Raw genomic sequence first — 20891 nt, forward strand, 5'->3', positions numbered from 1 at the left:
TTTTGTACAGTTTCCAAAAAATTTTATCGAAAAAAGAGCAATAACACAGGCCAACATCAAAAAATCTCCACCCATAATTTTACCTGCTCCATAATCTTTAGGCTCCCCTGAACCAAAGTCCAGAACAAACATAGGTTCTATCACCCACAGTTTCCGCGGTACACCTAAGAGAAGAAATTGATCAAATTTTACCATATATTGAATTATGTAGGCCGTGTAATGGCGATGACCATCATTGTTTTTAGTACATATCATTTTTGAAATGTATGTGTACCAACTTAAATTAAAAAATGGTATCTAGCAGTTACCATATCTTTGGAATACTCATCCAAAGTTGAAATCTCAGATTTTCTACGTTAATTTTTGGTCTTCTATGATTTTTCCCCAAACATTTTTCTATGGAAGATTTTTATTTTCTTATTGAAATCAGTAGATCATACCATGTTTTAATTTTGGATTTAAGGAAAAACTCGAAATAATTTTGTATAATTTATTATAGGTGGTTAAACAATATTTTCGTCAATTAAATTGGAGTTTTTAATCTCATATTTTCAAAAAGTCATGGCTATCTAAAACTGTTTCTATATTCAAAACTTATCCATTGCAGGTTCAGCTTGTTTAGTAAAGCTTTACAGAAGTTTTAGATAGCCATGACTTTTTGAAAATATGAGATTAAAAACTCCAATTCCGCGGATTGGATGAGTATTCCAAAGATATGGTAACTGCTAGATACCATTTTTTAATTTTAGTTGGTACACATACATTTCAAAAATGATATGTACTAAAAACAATGATGGTCATCGCCATTACACGGCCTACATAATTCAATATATGGTAAAATTTGATCAATTTCTTCTCTTAGGTGTACCGCGGAAACGGTGGGTGATAGAACCTATGTTTGTTCTGGACTTTGGTTCAGGGGAGCCTAAAGGTTATGGAGCAGGTAAAATTATGCGTGGAGATTTTTTGCTGTTGGCCTGTGTAATCAGCCGCTTTCAAGACTGAGTTCTTTTAATAATATCGAGAATGAAGACTATAAATCAAATACAGGTAAAGTAATTTATTGTATGAGATCTTAAGAATTATTAGAATTATTGTTATTATTTAGCCAGGATCTACTTACTATTACTAACAATCCTTTTATTGTTAGTAGATATTTAGAGGAGGATATTTAATATTCGAGAGTGTGAATAAAACCGTTTAACTAAGAACGTTTAATAAAGAACGTTTAACTAAGAACTTTGAAGTGAATTGTATTTTTGCTTTCAGGCACAGAATAGTGGAATTGAAGTGACTCTTTCCCAATGTATTTAACATTTTAGAACTAATCTACTAAGTGGGAGGCTAGGAATCATACAGTATATGCAAAACAAATGACTATATTCATCTACTCTGCAGGCAAAGAATATTTAAGACATCCTGATTCATATTTACCTCCGATGCATTTTCCAAGTGAAACGGATGGGGAAAGCTCTATGAACGAGGGACCGATTTCAAGGAGAGAAACTTAAAGCCGAAGAACAATAATTGGTAAGATTCAAAAAGCATTCCAAAGAATAACAATAACTAAATTAAATATCATATTTTGCAGAGAATTCAGAGGAGGCGTACCTATTTCCATGCGCTGTCAAAGAAATGGGCTCCAATAGCAATATTTCAGTTCGTCTCTGTTGAATTGAAGATTCCGAACTGGAAGAATTTTTGCCACAACATCAAAAAAACTAAATGACATGCTAGTATATAAAAACTAATTTTTACATTTTTCATTTCGTTAGATTACATAGAAACTTCAGTTGAATATTTTCAATAAAAAGATATATATTTATGTATACAAATTTATTATTTTCATTTAACTTTCAGTTATTTTCATATAGTTTACTTTTGTTTAAAAATGTTAACAATACATTGTGATTTGGATAGAAAGTTTAAAAATTGAGTTACAAATTGGACAATACATATTACTTCTTTGCTTTCGCGTTCTTCTTGGCCATAAAGCATTTTCTTAACTTCATCATTTTATTGGAACTGCCGAACCATTTGTTGAATTTTTCCATAAACTAAAAGAAACTAGTATGTTTAAGTATTGATTGTGAATACCTTATCCTCTATAGGGAATATAGGTGGGTGCTCCTCGTTTATGAAATATTCCAGGAACTCGTGGGTATCCAATGCATCAGTTTGCAGTCGCATTCTCCTCTCGATACTTAATGTGTTCTGATTTTGTCAGTGATGTCGCCGGAGTTGTAGGCTTGCAGAACTCTTGCGAGTGCGGAATAAGCGTATTCTGCCATATTATCCGGACAATTTTCGGTCATCAGTTCCAGCCAAATTAAGAAGCTGGTACCGTAGTCGCACCTCGGGATAAGTAAGATTTTCTGGAACGCCTTCCGTATGCCACCTTTCGCCGACCACGGCATATTTCTCGTACCAACGAGTACGACTTTATCATTCTTTTTTAGGGGCTTTAGAATTTTACTGGCTATAGAGGAGCCCAAAAGTCTCGGGTTAATATCCTTGGTTTTGGAATATCAAATTCTCCCATGCCCAGCATTTACTCTTGGATGACCATTTTAATATCTCCCTTGGCCGGACCCAAAGTTCTAAAAACAAAGAACGAATGTTGAATTAAATAATACATTATATTACAAGCCATTGCTGTGGGCTATGTTGCCCTCACAAGCATTCTGGCTGGATGCCCCACAATTTATATCAAAAAATATTTTTTTTCAGATTTTGATGCAGAATGACTGAGAATCGATTAAGGTATTCGACTCAAGAATCGAACAGAAATTGGAGTGGTTGCATTGGCTTTCTGGTTCGGTCTTTTGAGTTTTCTCATTTTTTTCATACCGTAAAGCTCTTCTTTGAATCGTTTCTTTATTTTGACAATTTTTCTCGTCCTTTAACCCCTCCACCATCTTTGGATTACAGTGGCAGCTCTATTTCTTTTCATATTTTCAACTTCCTCATCTAGAAAAGGCAAAAAACTTTTACAAAAAACGTATGATTTGATATAAAAATTACCCATCATAGCAGCCATGTCCTCCCCTACATCATCCTTGGTCCTTAATTAATCACAGTCCTCTGTATTTTTAATGAAATATGCTGTGAATATAGTCCTTTTAACGGGTATACTCATTGCCTAATCGGGTTTGAACGTAAACCGATAGTTGATTTTTTTCCTCTGCATCACCTTGAGAAACTTCTTTTTATCGTACTTAATATTTGATTTGTATACACGAGCTCGCCGCGCTCTTTCATGGGCTTGAATCAGCGTGATAGCTTCCGTGATAGGTACGAAATCCTGGGCCGCCTTCTCCTCCTTTTCCACATCGTTCATATACAGTCTATTGTCCGCAATGATGTTCTGAATATCTAGTGGACGGCGATAGAGGAACTGAGGTGATCTCCATATTACCAAGTCCCGGGGTGTCAGTTTCCTGGCGATCAAGCCTTGTCCAAATAAACGTACTCGCTCATCTCCAACTCCTTCAGCTCCTCCTTGAGCTGCATCAACTGCTGGGTGGCACTTTCAACAAGGGTCCGCACCACGGCTCGCTTTTGCACTTGGAAGGTATGGTGGTAAATGAAACCTAGCTTCGCCACCAGCTCAACATATAGGACATAAAGTTCAGCGAATATTTTAAAGGAAACTGCCTTCTCGCCGGGTGGGGCAATTTTTTTCAAACGGTTCGGCTTTTTAATAAGCTGGGCAATATCCTTTCTGGTGGACACCCAGTACTTATGATTTAAATCGAAAGACATTTTGAATTTGTCTGTATCTTCTTGTATTGACGAAAATAGTTTGCGTGTGGTATGAATATATATTGAATTTTTGTATCTGTACACTTAATAAAAAATATGTCGATTACCTGAATATTCAAAGGTTACTTAGTACCAATATATTTATTGATTTCATATTAATTTATCACTGCATCTTAATTTATCTTAATAAACTGATCAGGGAATTCGGAAGGGCACTACTACTGCCTCACTCACGTGCGCTTTCTCAATGAAGGCCTTCATCTAAAAATGATTAAAGTTTAGATTTATTTAGGAATAATCTATAAATAATCTTACTTGAGCTGAGTCCTCTGCATAAAGAGGCTTTGCTAAATAGAACTGATGGCTCGGGACATCTTTAAGGAGGCCTGAAATAGTAAGGAATGAGTAATTGGTGGTTTCTGTGAATCATTTAGACATACCTTTTAGGATGACACTGGGATGTTGTACATTATTCCACTGCTGGTGCAACCTCTGCGAGTACAATCTTATTCTGTCAGTGTACTCCTGGTGCTCCAGGCTATGGCAGTCCATGGCACCAACATTGATCATGTTTCTAGGAGGAAAAAATCATTAGTATAGGTCTCAATCCATATTCCTATTGTGAAAGATATTGGATACCCATTCCAGGGCACAACAAGATAACATTGTGGTGACTAGTCATTAAAATGTGTGTAAACAAACAAGTGGACACCGAAATCGGGTGCCCCCTCCACTTATTAACCCGATAGGGAGTCGTATAAGTTCCTATCTGTCGTAACAATCATCTAAATCAAAGTGAAATACCCTATAAGGGTAAATTGGTGCCCTATCGGAAACAAAAGGGGTGCATAACAACTGCGTACATGGCTGTATTTTGAACCAATCTGGACAGAGCGGTCTGGTCATCTTTCTTGGGTAGTGAGTGGGCATAGTCGTTGCTCAGGCCATCCGAGTTGCTCCTCCGGAAGGCCGGGCTGTGGTTCACGGGGTCTACTAGTAGGTGTGTCCTGTCGTTTGATTCGTTCGGCTACAAGGGCAAGAAACAACATAAAGATAGAGGGAATTCCACATCGAAGCTAAGCTGGTGACCCACCTGAGCCCCCGTGTCCTCGGTGCATTGCCAGCAGTTGCAGATCGAGGCCAGGTAATTCCAAACGGAGTGAATATTATCCATTTTTAATGTAATTTTAATGCAGTTGTTGATAATAAAAATAATAATTTCACGTTTCACAACACTGTTCCTAAATATCGATAATTACATCTTTAGCGCCATCTATTGGACACATAAGAAATTGAATATCGAAAAACTGCATCGCAAAACAATTTTATGCTAGAAACTAATTTATTTATAAATAAATAACTTAAAATAACTTCTTAAGTTATGGAATTTGTAGAATTGTGAACCAACTTAAATAAATACTTAATATTTTAGATTTGCACGTGCGCTTTCTCAATGAAGGCCTTCATCTAAAAATGATTAAAGTTTAGATTTATTTAGGAATAATCTATAAATAATCTTACTTGAGCTGATCGATATCAACAGACGGCGCAATATTTAAAAATGTTCTTAAAAAAATGTCTTTTATCAGGTTCAAAATATTTCTCCATATTTTTGCATTTTAATTTAAAAATTTAGACTAGATTTAGACCTAAGCAAAAAAATGAATACAATTTAATTCAAAGAACCTAAAAGTTATTTTTAAAGAATGGTTTTTTGTCAACAGCAAAGAATATTTAAGAAACTCATATATATCACATTTTCCATTTTAAAGAAGTTGTATATTTCCTCTTTCCTTTTTTGACCACAGAGACAGAAAAATTCATGAAGTTGTCGGTCTTGTAGGACACTGCCTCATTCCAGGAAGGATATTTATCAGGAATTTTCCTTCGTGCCAATCAAATGAATTGGGCTGCATGTTTTTAATTGTGTCGCTCGCGTCAAATGACGAAGCAGCGGAATACATCACACCCGTCCACTGGAACGCCCTTAAGTCAACGATGCCGTTAACTATGATGGCGAGAGCATCGAGGCGGAAACACGAATTCATTGCCGAGGTTGCTAGACATGGGGGAACATGTGTGTGCCCCTGCCGGGATGATTCCTCCCCACTTCGTTCACGCCTGGGGAGGATCCTACGGATCCTTGTTTCTGTTCCATTGCACGCTGTTGAGAATTACACAACAATTTTTTGAAAATTTAACCCAAAATATGTTGACATGCGGTAGATATTTAATGTTTTAAAACCCAATTTTACCAATATTGTGGAAGAATTTTTATTATAATAATTATGTTAATAAGTTTAAAAGTCTGTACGTTTTTTTTACAGTGTTTTTGGCATCAGCCATTCAGGCAGACGACCCCACACTCTCGCCTGTAAATTGTAACTTCATTTTGGCGGCAATGCTCTTCGCTTTTGTTTCCGTTCTGGGGCACCGGAAGCCGACGCACAAATTTCATAACTGCCACAAGGAACAGCTTCACATCGGATTCAATTATCCTCCACATGAACAGGGAACCCGGCAGGATATCGATCAGTAAAGGCATACATATGTCTGTTTGTTATCTAGAAACCTTTCGCTGTTCTTCTCGTACCCTAACACACAGATTTTTCAATAAATAAATATTTACCTGAGCGTTTCTCCGAAATAATGTGACTTTGGCAGAGCTGAAATGTATATATTTAATTTTTACCCAGACCGTAGGTACATTTAAAGAGCATTTCGGTATTCTGTCTTCAGTTAGAATCCTCAGTTACTTATTTATTTAATTTTATGGCATTTCACAGTTCAATTTCTGCCAGCTAAATTGCTCTGACGCGACTTGTCGCTCTGCCACATCCTGTAAGGATCTGTGAGCGAAAAAAGGAATCGCTACCACATTAGCAATTTAATGAACCCCCACAAAGCAGTTTGCCACTTGATTGCCTGCGGCTTGCCTCATGTCTTGCCTGATTGGATTCAGTTGGTGTTTTATCTATCCACGGTGTAGACTGTTGAGCGTTAATGGCCACGCCCACAGCTCAGGTCTGCAGTCCTCCGGCCAGGATACTGCCGCCCATTGTTGCACCGACAAAGAAAACCCAATTTACATAGAAAAGCTAGGGATTATCGGCGACCCAGCCACAAAACTACGCCAGCAGCGTTTAATATGCAAAGCGGCAAATATCCGGATGCAACATCACTGTGCCACAACCCCACGCCCATTCACTTCTCCGCATAAACAGTGCGGCACAAACTTACATCAGGAAAAACAACATTTTTATGCACAACACTTTGGCCTTTCACTTCGTGGCCTGCTACTGCTCCTGCATCCTGCAGTTCTACGGAGCCCTAACTCCTTGCGCCGTTAACTGGATTGTCTGTGTTGACTTGGTTAGCCCTTGGCCCGAGGACCAGACTCCGGTTTACACCACGCCATAAATGTCTGGCTAGGCGATAAAGTCTAACCTGATTATGCAGCTATATTTAAAGAAAACGATCAAAGGAATTGACTGCGAAAAAGGAGTTTATTTTTTATCAACTATATTTCAAAAATTTAAACAAGTGAGTCTACACTTGTAGTCTACACTTAATAGGGACTAAAAAAAATCAATTTTTGTCGTTTGATTAGAAGGACTGATATATCGATTCCTACCGTTTTCCTATCATGCTGTCCCCCTCTACATTTCCTACCGTTTCTACAATGCTGTCCCTCTAAGCTGTCATAAATCCCGGGAAAATCCATAAACTCGGGTTTAAGCCTCAGGTGAACGAGGACACCATCGCCAGCGACATCTGCAAATGCGACAAATGCATTTGGAATGCAATTCAATTTCCTTTTTTGGACCCGGTGGCGGTGGCTTCGATTTCTTTCGTTCCCGTTATTGGTGGAATTGTTGAATTGTTGGCCTTAATTTACCAAAAACGTTTCTCCGTGTGCAATTTACTCTATTTCAGTGCGACATTTCTCTTTGCGTGGCTTAATTTCCAATTGTCACCGGTATTTTTCCAATGGATTTAGCTAGTTTCTGCAATCGATTACTTTTATTTCTGCCAGCAGACTAAGGGTAGATTGCAATGTTCCCACCTGTCGATCCATTAGCGAATAAATTACACTTTGTTTGCTTGCAGCTTATAGGAAAATTCAGTAATGTCTTGCCAATCCAGGAGGAGGTTCGAGAAAGTGGGTCATCAGTTAATAAATCTCTGGAATTGTAATTCAAACTATTATTTTTTTATAGCTAATGTACAAGACAAGCTAATAAACTCTGGAATTTTTAAGGACACTGTTATGGAGAGAAAAACAAGGTCATAAATAAATATAACCTTTTCCTAGAAACCTTTTCACCTGGAGAATGGTAAACCACGTGTTAGGCTTTTAGGCCAAAACGAGAGCTGTTTGTTTTTTTGTGGGCCAGGTGAAAAGTAATTGAACTTGTTGCCAAACTTTGGCCATCAAACAAGCCGACAGCTGTTGTCAGTTCTTCAGTTTCTTCTCTAGTTGTCATCACACGCTTCGTTTGCGCTTTGATGTATGCTATGATTTGTTTTATTGCTTCACTTCGCCACTCCCCCTTCCCACAAGGACTATGGCTATGTCCTAGTTGGGAAATTTTTGAGAAAAACTTTTTTTATGCACCCCTTTTGTTTCCGATAGGGCACCAATTTACCCTTATAGGGTATTTCACTTTGATTTAGATGATTGTTACGACAGATAGGAACTTATACGACTCCCTATCGGGTTAATAAGTGGAGGGGGCACCCGATTTCGGTGTCCACTTGTTTGTTTACACACATTTTAATGACTAGTCACCACAATGTTATCTTGTTGTGCCCTGGAATGGGTATCCAATATCTTTCACAATAGGAATATGGATTGAGACCTATACTAATGATTTTTTCCTCCTAGAAACATGATCAATGTTGGTGCCATGGACTGCCATAGCCTGGAGCACCAGGAGTACACTGACAGAATAAGATTGTACTCGCAGAGGTTGCACCAGCAGTGGAATAATGTACAACATCCCAGTGTCATCCTAAAAGGTATGTCTAAATGATTCACAGAAACCACCAATTACTCATTCCTTACTATTTCAGGCCTCCTTAAAGATGTCCCGAGCCATCAGTTCTATTTAGCAAAGCCTCTTTATGCAGAGGACTCAGCTCAAGTAAGATTATTTATAGATTATTCCTAAATAAATCTAAACTTTAATCATTTTTAGATGAAGGCCTTCATTGAGAAAGCGCACGTGAGTGAGGCAGTAGTAGTGCCCTTCCGAATTCCCTGATCAGTTTATTAAGATAAATTAAGATGCAGTGATAAATTAATATGAAATCAATAAATATATTGGTACTAAGTAACCTTTGAATATTCAGGTAATCGACATATTTTTTATTAAGTGTACAGATACAAAAATTCAATATATATTCATACCACACGCAAACTATTTTCGTCAATACAAGAAGATACAGACAAATTCAAAATGTCTTTCGATTTAAATCATAAGTACTGGGTGTCCACCAGAAAGGATATTGCCCAGCTTATTAAAAAGCCGAACCGTTTGAAAAAAATTGCCCCACCCGGCGAGAAGGCAGTTTCCTTTAAAATATTCGCTGAACTTTATGTCCTATATGTTGAGCTGGTGGCGAAGCTAGGTTTCATTTACCACCATACCTTCCAAGTGCAAAAGCGAGCCGTGGTGCGGACCCTTGTTGAAAGTGCCACCCAGCAGTTGATGCAGCTCAAGGAGGAGCTGAAGGAGTTGGAGATGAGCGAGTACGTTTATTTGGACAAGGCTTGATCGCCAGGAAACTGACACCCCGGGACTTGGTAATATGGAGATCACCTCAGTTCCTCTATCGCCGTCCACTAGATATTCAGAACATCATTGCGGACAATAGACTGTATATGAACGATGTGGAAAAGGAGGAGAAGGCGGCCCAGGATTTCGTACCTATCACGGAAGCTATCACGCTGATTCAAGCCCATGAAAGAGCGCGGCGAGCTCGTGTATACAAATCAAATATTAAGTACGATAAAAAGAAGTTTCTCAAGGTGATGCAGAGGAAAAAAATCAACTATCGGTTTACGTTCAAACCCGATTAGGCAATGAGTATACCCGTTAAAAGGACTATATTCACAGCATATTTCATTAAAAATACAGAGGACTGTGATTAATTAAGGACCAAGGATGATGTAGGGGAGGACATGGCTGCTATGATGGGTAATTTTTATATCAAATCATACGTTTTTTGTAAAAGTTTTTTGCCTTTTCTAGATGAGGAAGTTGAAAATATGAAAAGAAATAGAGCTGCCACTGTAATCCAAAGATGGTGGAGGGGTTAAAGGACGAGAAAAATTGTCAAAATAAAGAAACGATTCAAAGAAGAGCTTTACGGTATGAAAAAAATGAGAAAACTCAAAAGACCGAACCAGAAAGCCAATGCAACCACTCCAATTTCTGTTCGATTCTTGAGTCGAATACCTTAATCGATTCTCAGTCATTCTGCATCAAAATCTGAAAAAGAATATTTTTTGATATAAATTGTGGGGCATCCAGCCAGAATGCTTGTGAGGGCAACATAGCCCACAGCAATGGCTTGTAATATAATGTATTATTTAATTCAACATTCGTTCTTTGTTTTTAGAACTTTGGGTCCGGCCAAGGGAGATATTAAAATGGTCATCCAAGAGTAAATGCTGGGCATGGGAGAATTTGATATTCCAAAACCAAGGATATTAACCCGAGACTTTTGGGCTCCTCTATAGCCAGTAAAATTCTAAAGCCCCTAAAAAAGAATGATAAAGTCGTACTCGTTGGTACGAGAAATATGCCGTGGTCGGCGAAAGGTGGCATACGGAAGGCGTTCCAGAAAATCTTACTTATCCCGAGGTGCGACTACGGTACCAGCTTCTTAATTTGGCTGGAACTGATGACCGAAAATTGTCCGGATAATATGGCAGAATACGCTTATTCCGCACTCGCAAGAGTTCTGCAAGCCTACAACTCCGGCGACATCACTGACAAAATCAGAACACATTAAGTATCGAGAGGAGAATGCGACTGCAAACTGATGCATTGGATACCCACGAGTTCCTGGAATATTTCATAAACGAGGAGCACCCACCTATATTCCCTATAGAGGATAAGGTATTCACAATCAATACTTAAACATACTAGTTTCTTTTAGTTTATGGAAAAATTCAACAAATGGTTCGGCAGTTCCAATAAAATGATGAAGTTAAGAAAATGCTTTATGGCCAAGAAGAACGCGAAAGCAAAGAAGTAATATGTATTGTCCAATTTGTAACTCAATTTTTAAACTTTCTATCCAAATCACAATGTATTGTTAACATTTTTAAACAAAAGTAAACTATATGAAAATAACTGAAAGTTAAATGAAAATAATAAATTTGTATACATAAATATATATCTTTTTATTGAAAATATTCAACTGAAGTTTCTATGTAATCTAACGAAATGAAAAATGTAAAAATTAGTTTTTATATACTAGCATGTCATTTAGTTTTTTTGATGTTGTGGCAAAAATTCTTCCAGTTCGGAATCTTCAATTCAACAGAGACGAACTGAAATATTGCTATTGGAGCCCATTTCTTTGACAGCGCATGGAAATAGGTACGCCTCCTCTGAATTCTCTGCAAAATATGATATTTAATTTAGTTATTGTTATTCTTTGGAATGCTTTTTGAATCTTACCAATTATTGTTCTTCGGCTTTAAGTTTCTCTCCTTGAAATCGGTCCCTCGTTCATAGAGCTTTCCCCATCCGTTTCACTTGGAAAATGCATCGGAGGTAAATATGAATCAGGATGTCTTAAATATTCTTTGCCTGCAGAGTAGATGAATATAGTCATTTGTTTTGCATATACTGTATGATTCCTAGCCTCCCACTTAGTAGATTAGTTCTAAAATGTTAAATACATTGGGAAAGAGTCACTTCAATTCCACTATTCTGTGCCTGAAAGCAAAAATACAATTCACTTCAAAGTTCTTAGTTAAACGTTCTTTATTAAACGTTCTTAGTTAAACGGTTTTATTCACACTCTTGAATATTAAATATCCTCCTCTAAATATCTACTAACAATAAAAGGATTGTTAGTAATAGTAAGTAGATCCTGGCTAAATAATAACAATAATTCTAATAATTCTTAATATCTCATACAATAAATTACTTTACCTGTATTTGATTTATAGTCTTCATTCTCGATATTATTAAAAGAACTCAGTCTTGAAAGCGGCTGATTACACAGGCCAACAGCAAAAAATCTCCACGCATAATTTTACCTGCTCCATAACCTTTAGGCTCCCCTGAACCAAAGTCCAGAACAAACATAGGTTCTATCACCCACCGTTTCCGCGGTACACCTAAGAGAAGAAATTGATCAAATTTTACCATATATTGAATTATGTAGGCCGTGTAATGGCGATGACCATCATTGTTTTTAGTACATATCATTTTTGAAATGTATGTGTACCAACTAAAATTAAAAAATGGTATCTAGCAGTTACCATATCTTTGGAATACTCATCCAATCCGCGGAATTGGAGTTTTTAATCTCATATTTTCAAAAAGTCATGGCTGTCTACAATTTCTGTAAGCTTTTACAAAACAAGTTGAACAATACATACGTTTTGAACATAGAAACAGTTTTAGATAGACTTTTTGAAAATATGAGATTAAAAACTCCAATTTAATTGACGAAAATATTGTTTAACTAACTATAATAAATTATACAAAATTATTTCGAGTTTTTCCTTAAATCCAAAATTAAAACATGGTATGATCTACTGATTTCAATAAGAAAATAAAAATCTTCCATAGAAAAATGTTTGGGGAAAAATCATAGAAGACCAAAAATTAATGTAGAAAATCTGAGATTTCAACTTTGGATGCGTATTCCAAAGATATGGTAACTGCTAGATACCCTTTTTATACCCTTGCAGAGGGTATTATAATTTTGGTCAAAAGTGTGCAACGCAGTGAAGGAGACATCTCCGACCCTATAAAGTATATATATTCTTGATCAGGATCACCTCCTGAGTCGATATGAGCATGTCCGTCTGTCCGTCTGTCCGTCTGTCCGTCTGTTCGTCTGTCTGTTTCTACGCAAACTAGTCTCTCAGTTTTAAAGCTATCGAGTTGAAACTTTGCACACACCCTTCTTTCCTTTGCAGGCAGTATATAAGTCGGAACGGCCGGGATCGGTCGACTATATCCTATAGCTGCCATATAACTGATTGATCGGAAATGCCATAACTTTGGTGTTTTTTAAGTTAGAGGGTTGGGAGTTTCTACACATGTTATATTGACCAAAATATCTTATGTACAAAATTTCGTAAGGATCGGCCGACTATATCCTATAGCTGTCATAGAACGATCGAAATTGGCATAACTTTGGTGTTTTTTAAGTTAGATAGATGGGATTTGGTACAGATTCAATTTTGGGAAAAAAATCTGATTTGTCGAATTTCATAAGGATCGGCCAACTATATCCTATAGCTGTCATATAACTGATTGATCGGAAATGCTATAACTTCGTTGTTTTTCAAGTTAAAAGCATGGGAGTTTCAATGGATTCCTCTTTTGGCAAAATAATTCGATATGCCAAATTTCATAAGGATCGGCCGACTATATACGATCCGCTATATATCTAATAATATAAGATGCGTGGCGCCACCTAGCGGACTGCGACTCAACTGCAAGGGTATATCAACTTCGGCTCCGCCCGAAGTTAGCTTTCCTTTCTTGTTTAATTTAAGTTAGTACACATATATTTAAAAAATGATATGTACTAGAAAAAATGATGGTCATCGCCATTACACGGCCTACATATTTCAATATATGGTAAAATATGATCAATTTCTTCTCTTAGGTGTACCGCGGAAACTGTGGGTGATAGAACCTATGTTTGTTCTGGACTTTGGTTCAGGGGAGCCTAAAGGTTATGGAGCAGTCAAAATTATGCGTGGAGGAAAAAAAAAGTTGAAAATTGTCGGCCTGTGTAATCATTCGATTCGACTTTTTTTGCTGAGCTTGGCAGCTTAATTAAGCCAACTTGGCAGCCATGGTGCAGGGCGACCTGCACTCTTGGTGTTTCCTTTCCTTTTTCCTTTTCCCTTCGGCGTATCCTTTTTCTGTTCCTGTTTTGAGGCGCTTCTCAACTTTTGTCGGGCGCCTGTCAAAGTCAGGGGGAATTGAAACAAGGACCCAGATGGCCATCAGGGAGAAGGTGAAACCGGTTCGGAGCCGAACTTTCCCCAGTTTCTCGTCCATGGTACCGCCTCTGAAGCTCGTCTTTGTTTTCATTGCCAGGCAGAAGGCACTCGGCGATATGCCAGTGTTGCCAATCACATGGTGTCGGAAAATGGCCAAGAAAAAATAAGAATTCTGACAAAATATTGTTTTCAAACAAAAATCTTTCCCAGACTTAGATGTTTAATTTAAAAGTCAGGTAAATTAGTAATAAAAAAATATATGTATATAAATAAAAAAGAAAGAAATTTAAATAAAGAACGATCAGTGTCCATATTGGTTTTGATAGACTGGAACTATTTCTCTAATTTTCTAAAATTAAATTCACTTTTTCAAAAAATTTCATGGCAGCAAAAAAAATATAAAAATAATAAAAAATAATGAGAAAACAGTTTTGGGATGATACTTCCGACGCGCATTTACAAGAACCCAAAATTAAAATTTGATTTAGGAAAAACTAAATAAAAATAATGAAAGTATTCATAGAAGAAACCTCCTTGCTTTTCCAGTTCTTAATAAGAACAAAAGCAAAATAATATAAATATAAAAATAAAAGGTTGAAGAGGAAAGAAAGATGGAAGTTCCACCGTGAGATCATTATAGGAGAGTCAAAATAAAATTAAAAGTAATAGACTTGGGGCGGAAACTTATATGGAACAACCCGAGAATCCAAACTTTAAATTAGATTTAAGAAAAACTAAATATATATAATAAAAATATATAAGAATAAAAGAATCCTCCTTGTTTGTACAGTTCTTAATAAGAACAAAAGCAAAATAATATAAATAAAAGAATAGAAGATAGAAGACTAAAGGAAGAAGAGAAGAAGAACGGAAGAAAGAAGAGGAAGTTCCACAAATGAGATCATGAAAAAAAAGAGTCAAAATAAAATTAAAAGACTTGGGACGGAAACTTGTATGCCAACCCGAGAATTCAAACTAATTATAATAAAAATATTTAAGAATAAAATAATCCTTCTTGCTTGTCCAACTCTTAACAAAAGCAATTCAGAATACATTTAAAATGTCATCATGATGGATAAAAAAAAAAAATAAAAAATAAAATAAATAGAAGAAGAGACTTGGGACGGTAACTTGTGTGCCACATCACAATTTTAAATTAGATTTCAGAAAAAGTAAATAAAAATATTAAAGAAAGGAAGAATTCTCCTGGCGTATCCAATTCTTAATAAAAAAAATAGCAAAACAAAATAAATTTAAAATGGTAAAAATGCTTTACAATTAGATAGAGGTCCCTCCATGGGATCATGATGGACAAAAAAATAAAAACATAGAAGAAATAGACTTGGGGCGGTAACTTGTATGCCACAACCCGAAAATCCAAACTTTAAATAAGATTTAAGAAAAACTAAATAAATATAATAAAAATATATAAGAATAAAAGAATCCTCCTTGCTTGCTCCTTGCTGTCCAACTCTTAATAAAAACAAAAGCAAAATAATGTAAATAAAAAAATAGAAGATGGAAGACTAAAGGAAGAAGAGAACAGGAAAGCAAGAAGATGGAAAGTTCCACCATGAGATCATTATAGAAGAGTCAAAATTAAATTAAAAGTAATAGACATGGGGCGCAAACTTATACGCCACAACCCGAGAATCCAAACTTTAAATTAGATTTAAGAAAAACTAAATACATATAATAAAAATATATAAGAATAATAAAATCCTCCTTGCTTGTCCAAATCTCAAGAAAAACATAAGCAAAATAATGTAAATAAAAAAATAGAAGATAGAAGACTAAAGGAAGAAGAGAACAGGAAAGAACGAAGATGGAAAGTTCCACCATTTGATCATTATAGAAGAGTCAAAATAAAATAAAAAGTAATAGACTTGGGGCGGAAACTTATACGCCACAACCCGAGAATCCAAACTTTAAATTAGATTTAAGAAAAACTAAATAAATATAATAAAAATATATAAGAATAAAAAAATCCTCCTTGCTTGTCCAACTTTTAAGAAAAACAAAATAATATAAATAAAAAAATAGAAGATAGAAGACTAAAGGAAGAAGAGAAATGAATAAGTTTGAATTTCCATGAGATCATTATAGAAGAGTCAAAATAAAATTAAAAGTAATAGACTTGGGGCGGAAACTTATACGCTACAACCCGAAAATCCAAAATTATTATAAGATTTCAGAAAAAAAAAATTAGTAAATAAAATAAAAATAAATAAAAAAATAAAATAAGGAGGTGTTATTGAGTTGTAACCCAGAACTGAATGACTGGGAATGCCCGAAGGGCCTCTATTTATACCAAAATCTCAAATTTGAAAAAGTGCAAGGCTTGCTTTGTTAAGCCTTTACCTCAATGACCTTAAAACAACAGAAATGGCAAATTTAAATGTCAATTTTAGAAAATATATTTATGATTCGAACATTTTTAGCTTTTTTAGATACAATTTTCTTGGAAAACAGTTCGACTCTTGGCAGATCTGATGACTCTTGTCATTGTTGCTGTTGATGTTGTTTGTCACGTGCGCTCTACACACTCGCACACACACACTCGAAACATACACACATTTTCGCCGGGCGCACACACCTCAGATAATGGTGCTGTCAGGAGCGCATTGAACAACATCAATCATACGCACTGTGGTACACTCCGGCATACAACGCGCTGCCATCTTGCGAGTGACGTGACTCGGGGCCGGGCATTTCTCTCCAATCTCTTTGCCGTGGCCACCTTTGTCATATCCCAGGGAATGGGTATGGATATGGGTATGGGTATGGGAATGGGACTGGATCTGTATAGTTCGGTCTGGGGTGGGGAGGGATTCTGTCCATTTGCCTGTTGCCACTTTGTTTTTTCTACTCTTTGATTAATGGCATCTGAAGTGACCTTGATTTCGGTGTATGCCACGCCCAGCATACTCCCAACATATCCCACACGGCAATGCAATTAGGTTCATTTTCATTGGATAAGTATATGTATGTAAATAGTGTTATGGGATAGTGATGTGGCTGGCTTTAATTAATATAATACTTGAGCCTGAATAATTGATGCAATAGTTTAGATAGAGGATCTTCCTTTGACACCTTTGGGGTGATACGCTCCGGTGTTTACCCGGCCCAGGTACTCTGCTTACTTTCATCACAATTCATCAAGCTAATAAGTAATCGTAAGCTGATAGCCACCAGGACATGTGTGGGCTGGTCCATGTCCTGGGCAAATTGCGTAGACGTTTCTAATAATAACTGTGCGCACTTTCTAATTGCTTGCTGAAACGTCAGCCACCGACACAGGCAACAAAGCAAATACTCACATTATCACAATTCCGACACGTCAACACGGTCATGTCAGCGAGTCCTGGTCAAAGGGTCCTGCGACAGCAGTTGAACCACAACGGCAACAAGCAAACAAATTATGTTTCTAATTATCAACAGAAGCACGAAAACACATGTGTCTGGATAAAATATGAGTGACAAATCCGACATTTGAAATAAGCCAGATGAACCAAATGGTAAACATAATCATTTAAGGTCCTTAAATTAAATATAACACTTTGCCAGTTGTTAATATTTCAGGACCGGTAAGTCCTTATCTTTTTAGATGGTCACTTATAATTTTCCTTGACTTATTATGCCACTTTCTTGCCCGATTTGGCCTAAAGATGTCAATCCAACTGCGGTGGCTGTAATTAGAAATCTCAAGCATTCTCAGCCGGAGAAACCAAATACTCTGATTTATGGTTCCAGGAGTCAGGGACAGGACTTGCGGCGGGGGAGAAAATGTGTGCTCGATGGGCGCGTTTAATATCCCGTCATTTGATTACTCAATGCGATTCAAGTGGATAGCACGTCTCCGTCTTAGACTCCGGGTGGCGGCATGTACGGCTCACCACTTCCGGCTGTCTTGTTAGGGGGCTCCGCATCGCATCGCATGGCTTTGCATCCCGCCTACTAATTGAGTAATTTATGCGTGTTTGTCGTTACGCTTCCGCCGTTCCGGCGTAGAAGATGCGGAGACCCTTTTGCATTTCCGTCTCGAAGCCATGAAAGCCGCCCCCTTACGAATTGCTCGCAAAAGCCATTTAAGCCCGACGGCGCTTTATCTACGCCGAATGGCGAATGGCGAATGCTGAATCCTGAATTCTCAATCCTGGCATAGCCTGAACCCCACAAATTCCGACGACATTTTCGCCAGTCAGCTGGATCTTGTTTGCTCGGGTCTTCAGCCACTTTCCATGGGTTTTGGCCGACCAGGGTTTGTGTGTTTGCCGCAGCAAATTCATAAAACGTGACAAGAAATGCAAAATGATTCCACACCGTGTCTGCCTACCCGTCCTGATTGAAAAAGGCAAAAACAACGGCACGACGAACGAAAGTTAGAGGCCTGCTAAATTAATTTGACATTTCTTGCAGCGGGTACCCGGTGACGTTGTGCCCTCCGGCGCAGATTTCCGACAGTGATTTATGCCGAAAAAGAGTTCGGCCTTTTACACTTAAACCGGCTTGATTAGCCCAAGGACTTGAAGTCCTTGGTTGGGTCCTGTTTGGTTGTTTTGAATAAAAATTTAAAATAGAAGTGTGTTGTTTATAGTATATTTCCCTTGGAGGAGATAATTTTCAATAAAATTTTGCACGAAATGCAGTTTTTGATTATTCGATACTTCGTTGTTTTTCAAGTTAAAAGCATGGGAGTTTCAATGGATTCCTCTTTTGGCAAAATAATTCGATATGCCAAATTTCATAAGGATCGGCCGACTATATACGATCCGCTATATATCTAATAATATAAGATGCGTGGCGCCACCTAGCGGACTGCGACTCAACTGCAAGGGTATATCAACTTCGGCTCCGCCCGAAGTTAGCTTTCCTTTCTTGTTTAATTTAAGTTAGTACACATATATTTAAAAAATGATATGTACTAGAAAAAATGATGGTCATCGCCATTACACGGCCTACATATTTCAATATATGGTAAAATATGATCAATTTCTTCTCTTAGGTGTACCGCGGAAACTGTGGGTGATAGAACCTATGTTTGTTCTGGACTTTGGTTCAGGGGAGCCTAAAGGTTATGGAGCAGTCAAAATTATGCGTGGAGGAAAAAAAAAGTTGAAAATTGTCGGCCTGTGTAATCATTCGATTCGACTTTTTTTGCTGAGCTTGGCAGCTTAATTAAGCCAACTTGGCAGCCATGGTGCAGGGCGACCTGCACTCTTGGTGTTTCCTTTCCTTTTTCCTTTTCCCTTCGGCGTATCCTTTTTCTGTTCCTGTTTTGAGGCGCTTCTCAACTTTTGTCGGGCGCCTGTCAAAGTCAGGGGGAATTGAAACAAGGACCCAGATGGCCATCAGGGAGAAGGTGAAACCGGTTCGGAGCCGAACTTTCCCCAGTTTCTCGTCCATGGTACCGCCTCTGAAGCTCGTCTTTGTTTTCATTGCCAGGCAGAAGGCACTCGGCGATATGCCAGTGTTGCCAATCACATGGTGTCGGAAAATGGCCAAGAAAAAATAAGAATTCTGACAAAATATTGTTTTCAAACAAAAATCTTTCCCAGACTTAGATGTTTAATTTAAAAGTCAGGTAAATTAGTAATAAAAAAATATATGTATATAAATAAAAAAGAAAGAAATTTAAATAAAGAACGATCAGTGTCCATATTGGTTTTGATAGACTGGAACTATTTCTCTAATTTTCTAAAATTAAATTCACTTTTTCAAAAAATTTCATGGCAGCAAAAAAAATATAAAAATAATAAAAAATAATGAGAAAACAGTTTTGGGATGATACTTCCGACGCGCATTTACAAGAACCCAAAATTAAAATTTGATTTAGGAAAAACTAAATAAAAATAATGAAAGTATTCATAGAAGAAACCTCCTTGCTTTTCCAGTTCTTAATAAGAACAAAAGCAAAATAATATAAATATAAAAATAAAAGGTTGAAGAGGAAAGAAAGATGGAAGTTCCACCGTGAGATCATTATAGGAGAGTCAAAATAAAATTAAAAGTAATAGACTTGGGGCGGAAACTTATATGGAACAACCCGAGAATCCAAACTTTAAATTAGATTTAAGAAAAACTAAATATATATAATAAAAATATATAAGAATAAAAGAATCCTCCTTGTTTGTACAGTTCTTAATAAGAACAAAAGCAAAATAATATAAATAAAAGAATAGAAGATAGAAGACTAAAGGAAGAAGAGAAGAAGAACGGAAGAAAGAAGAGGAAGTTCCACAAATGAGATCATGAAAAAAAAGAGTCAAAATAAAATTAAAAGACTTGGGACGGAAACTTGTATGCCAACCCGAGAATTCAAACTAATTATAATAAAAATATTTAAGAATAAAATAATCCTTCTTGCTTGTCCAACTCTTAACAAAAGCAATTCAGAATACATTTAAAATGTCATCATGATGGATAAAAAAAAAAAATAAAAAATAAAATAAATAGAAGAAGAGACTTGGGACGGTAACTTGTGTGCCACATCACAATTTTAAATTAGATTTCAGAAAAAGTAAATAAAAATATTAAAGAAAGGAAGAATTCTCCTGGCGTATCCAATTCTTAATAAAAAAAATAGCAAAACAAAATAAATTTAAAATGGTAAAAATGCTTTACAATTAGATAGAGGTCCCTCCATGGGATCATGATGGACAAAAAAATAAAAACATAGAAGAAATAGACTTGGGGCGGTAACTTGTATGCCACAACCCGAAAATCCAAACTTTAAATAAGATTTAAGAAAAACTAAATAAATATAATAAAAATATATAAGAATAAAAGAATCCTCCTTGCTTGCTCCTTGCTGTCCAACTCTTAATAAAAACAAAAGCAAAATAATGTAAATAAAAAAATAGAAGATGGAAGACTAAAGGAAGAAGAGAACAGGAAAGCAAGAAGATGG

At 36.7% G+C, this 20891-nt stretch overlaps 1 protein-coding gene, 2 long non-coding RNA genes and 2 pseudogenes across 3 annotated transcripts; 2 read left to right on the forward strand and 3 right to left on the reverse strand.

Moving 5' to 3' along the window:
• The first annotated feature begins 965 nt into the window (after nt 1-965).
• On the forward strand, nt 966-1718 carry LOC116655413. The gene is made up of 3 exons (XR_004310505.2): nt 966-1050; nt 1399-1530; nt 1592-1718. It is a non-coding gene; the product is annotated as an uncharacterized LOC116655413 (long non-coding RNA).
• A 103-nt stretch (nt 1719-1821) lies between these two features.
• LOC116654480 lies at nt 1822-3879 on the reverse strand (annotated as a pseudogene).
• Nucleotides 3880-3887: 8 nt separating this feature from the next.
• Nucleotides 3888-4982, reverse strand: LOC116655409. The gene is made up of 5 exons (XM_032453270.2): nt 4859-4982; nt 4629-4792; nt 4206-4339; nt 4081-4151; nt 3888-4026 (listed from the first exon to the last, which is right to left on the reverse strand). Exons 1-5 carry the CDS (start codon nt 4937-4939, stop codon nt 3961-3963), a joined length of 516 nt encoding a protein of 171 aa, XP_032309161.1. The 5' UTR covers nt 4940-4982; the 3' UTR covers nt 3888-3960.
• A 4108-nt stretch (nt 4983-9090) lies between these two features.
• On the forward strand, nt 9091-11171 carry LOC6502342 (annotated as a pseudogene).
• A 101-nt stretch (nt 11172-11272) lies between these two features.
• Nucleotides 11273-12027, reverse strand: LOC26513878. The gene is made up of 3 exons (XR_001408191.3): nt 11943-12027; nt 11463-11594; nt 11273-11401 (listed from the first exon to the last, which is right to left on the reverse strand). It is a non-coding gene; the product is annotated as an uncharacterized LOC26513878 (long non-coding RNA).
• Between the last annotated feature and the right edge of the window lie 8864 nt (nt 12028-20891).

This window comes from Drosophila ananassae (assembly GCF_017639315.1).
Source record: "Drosophila ananassae strain 14024-0371.13 chromosome Y unlocalized genomic scaffold, ASM1763931v2 tig00000193, whole genome shotgun sequence".
Lineage (NCBI taxonomy): Eukaryota > Metazoa > Arthropoda > Insecta > Diptera > Drosophilidae > Drosophila > Drosophila ananassae.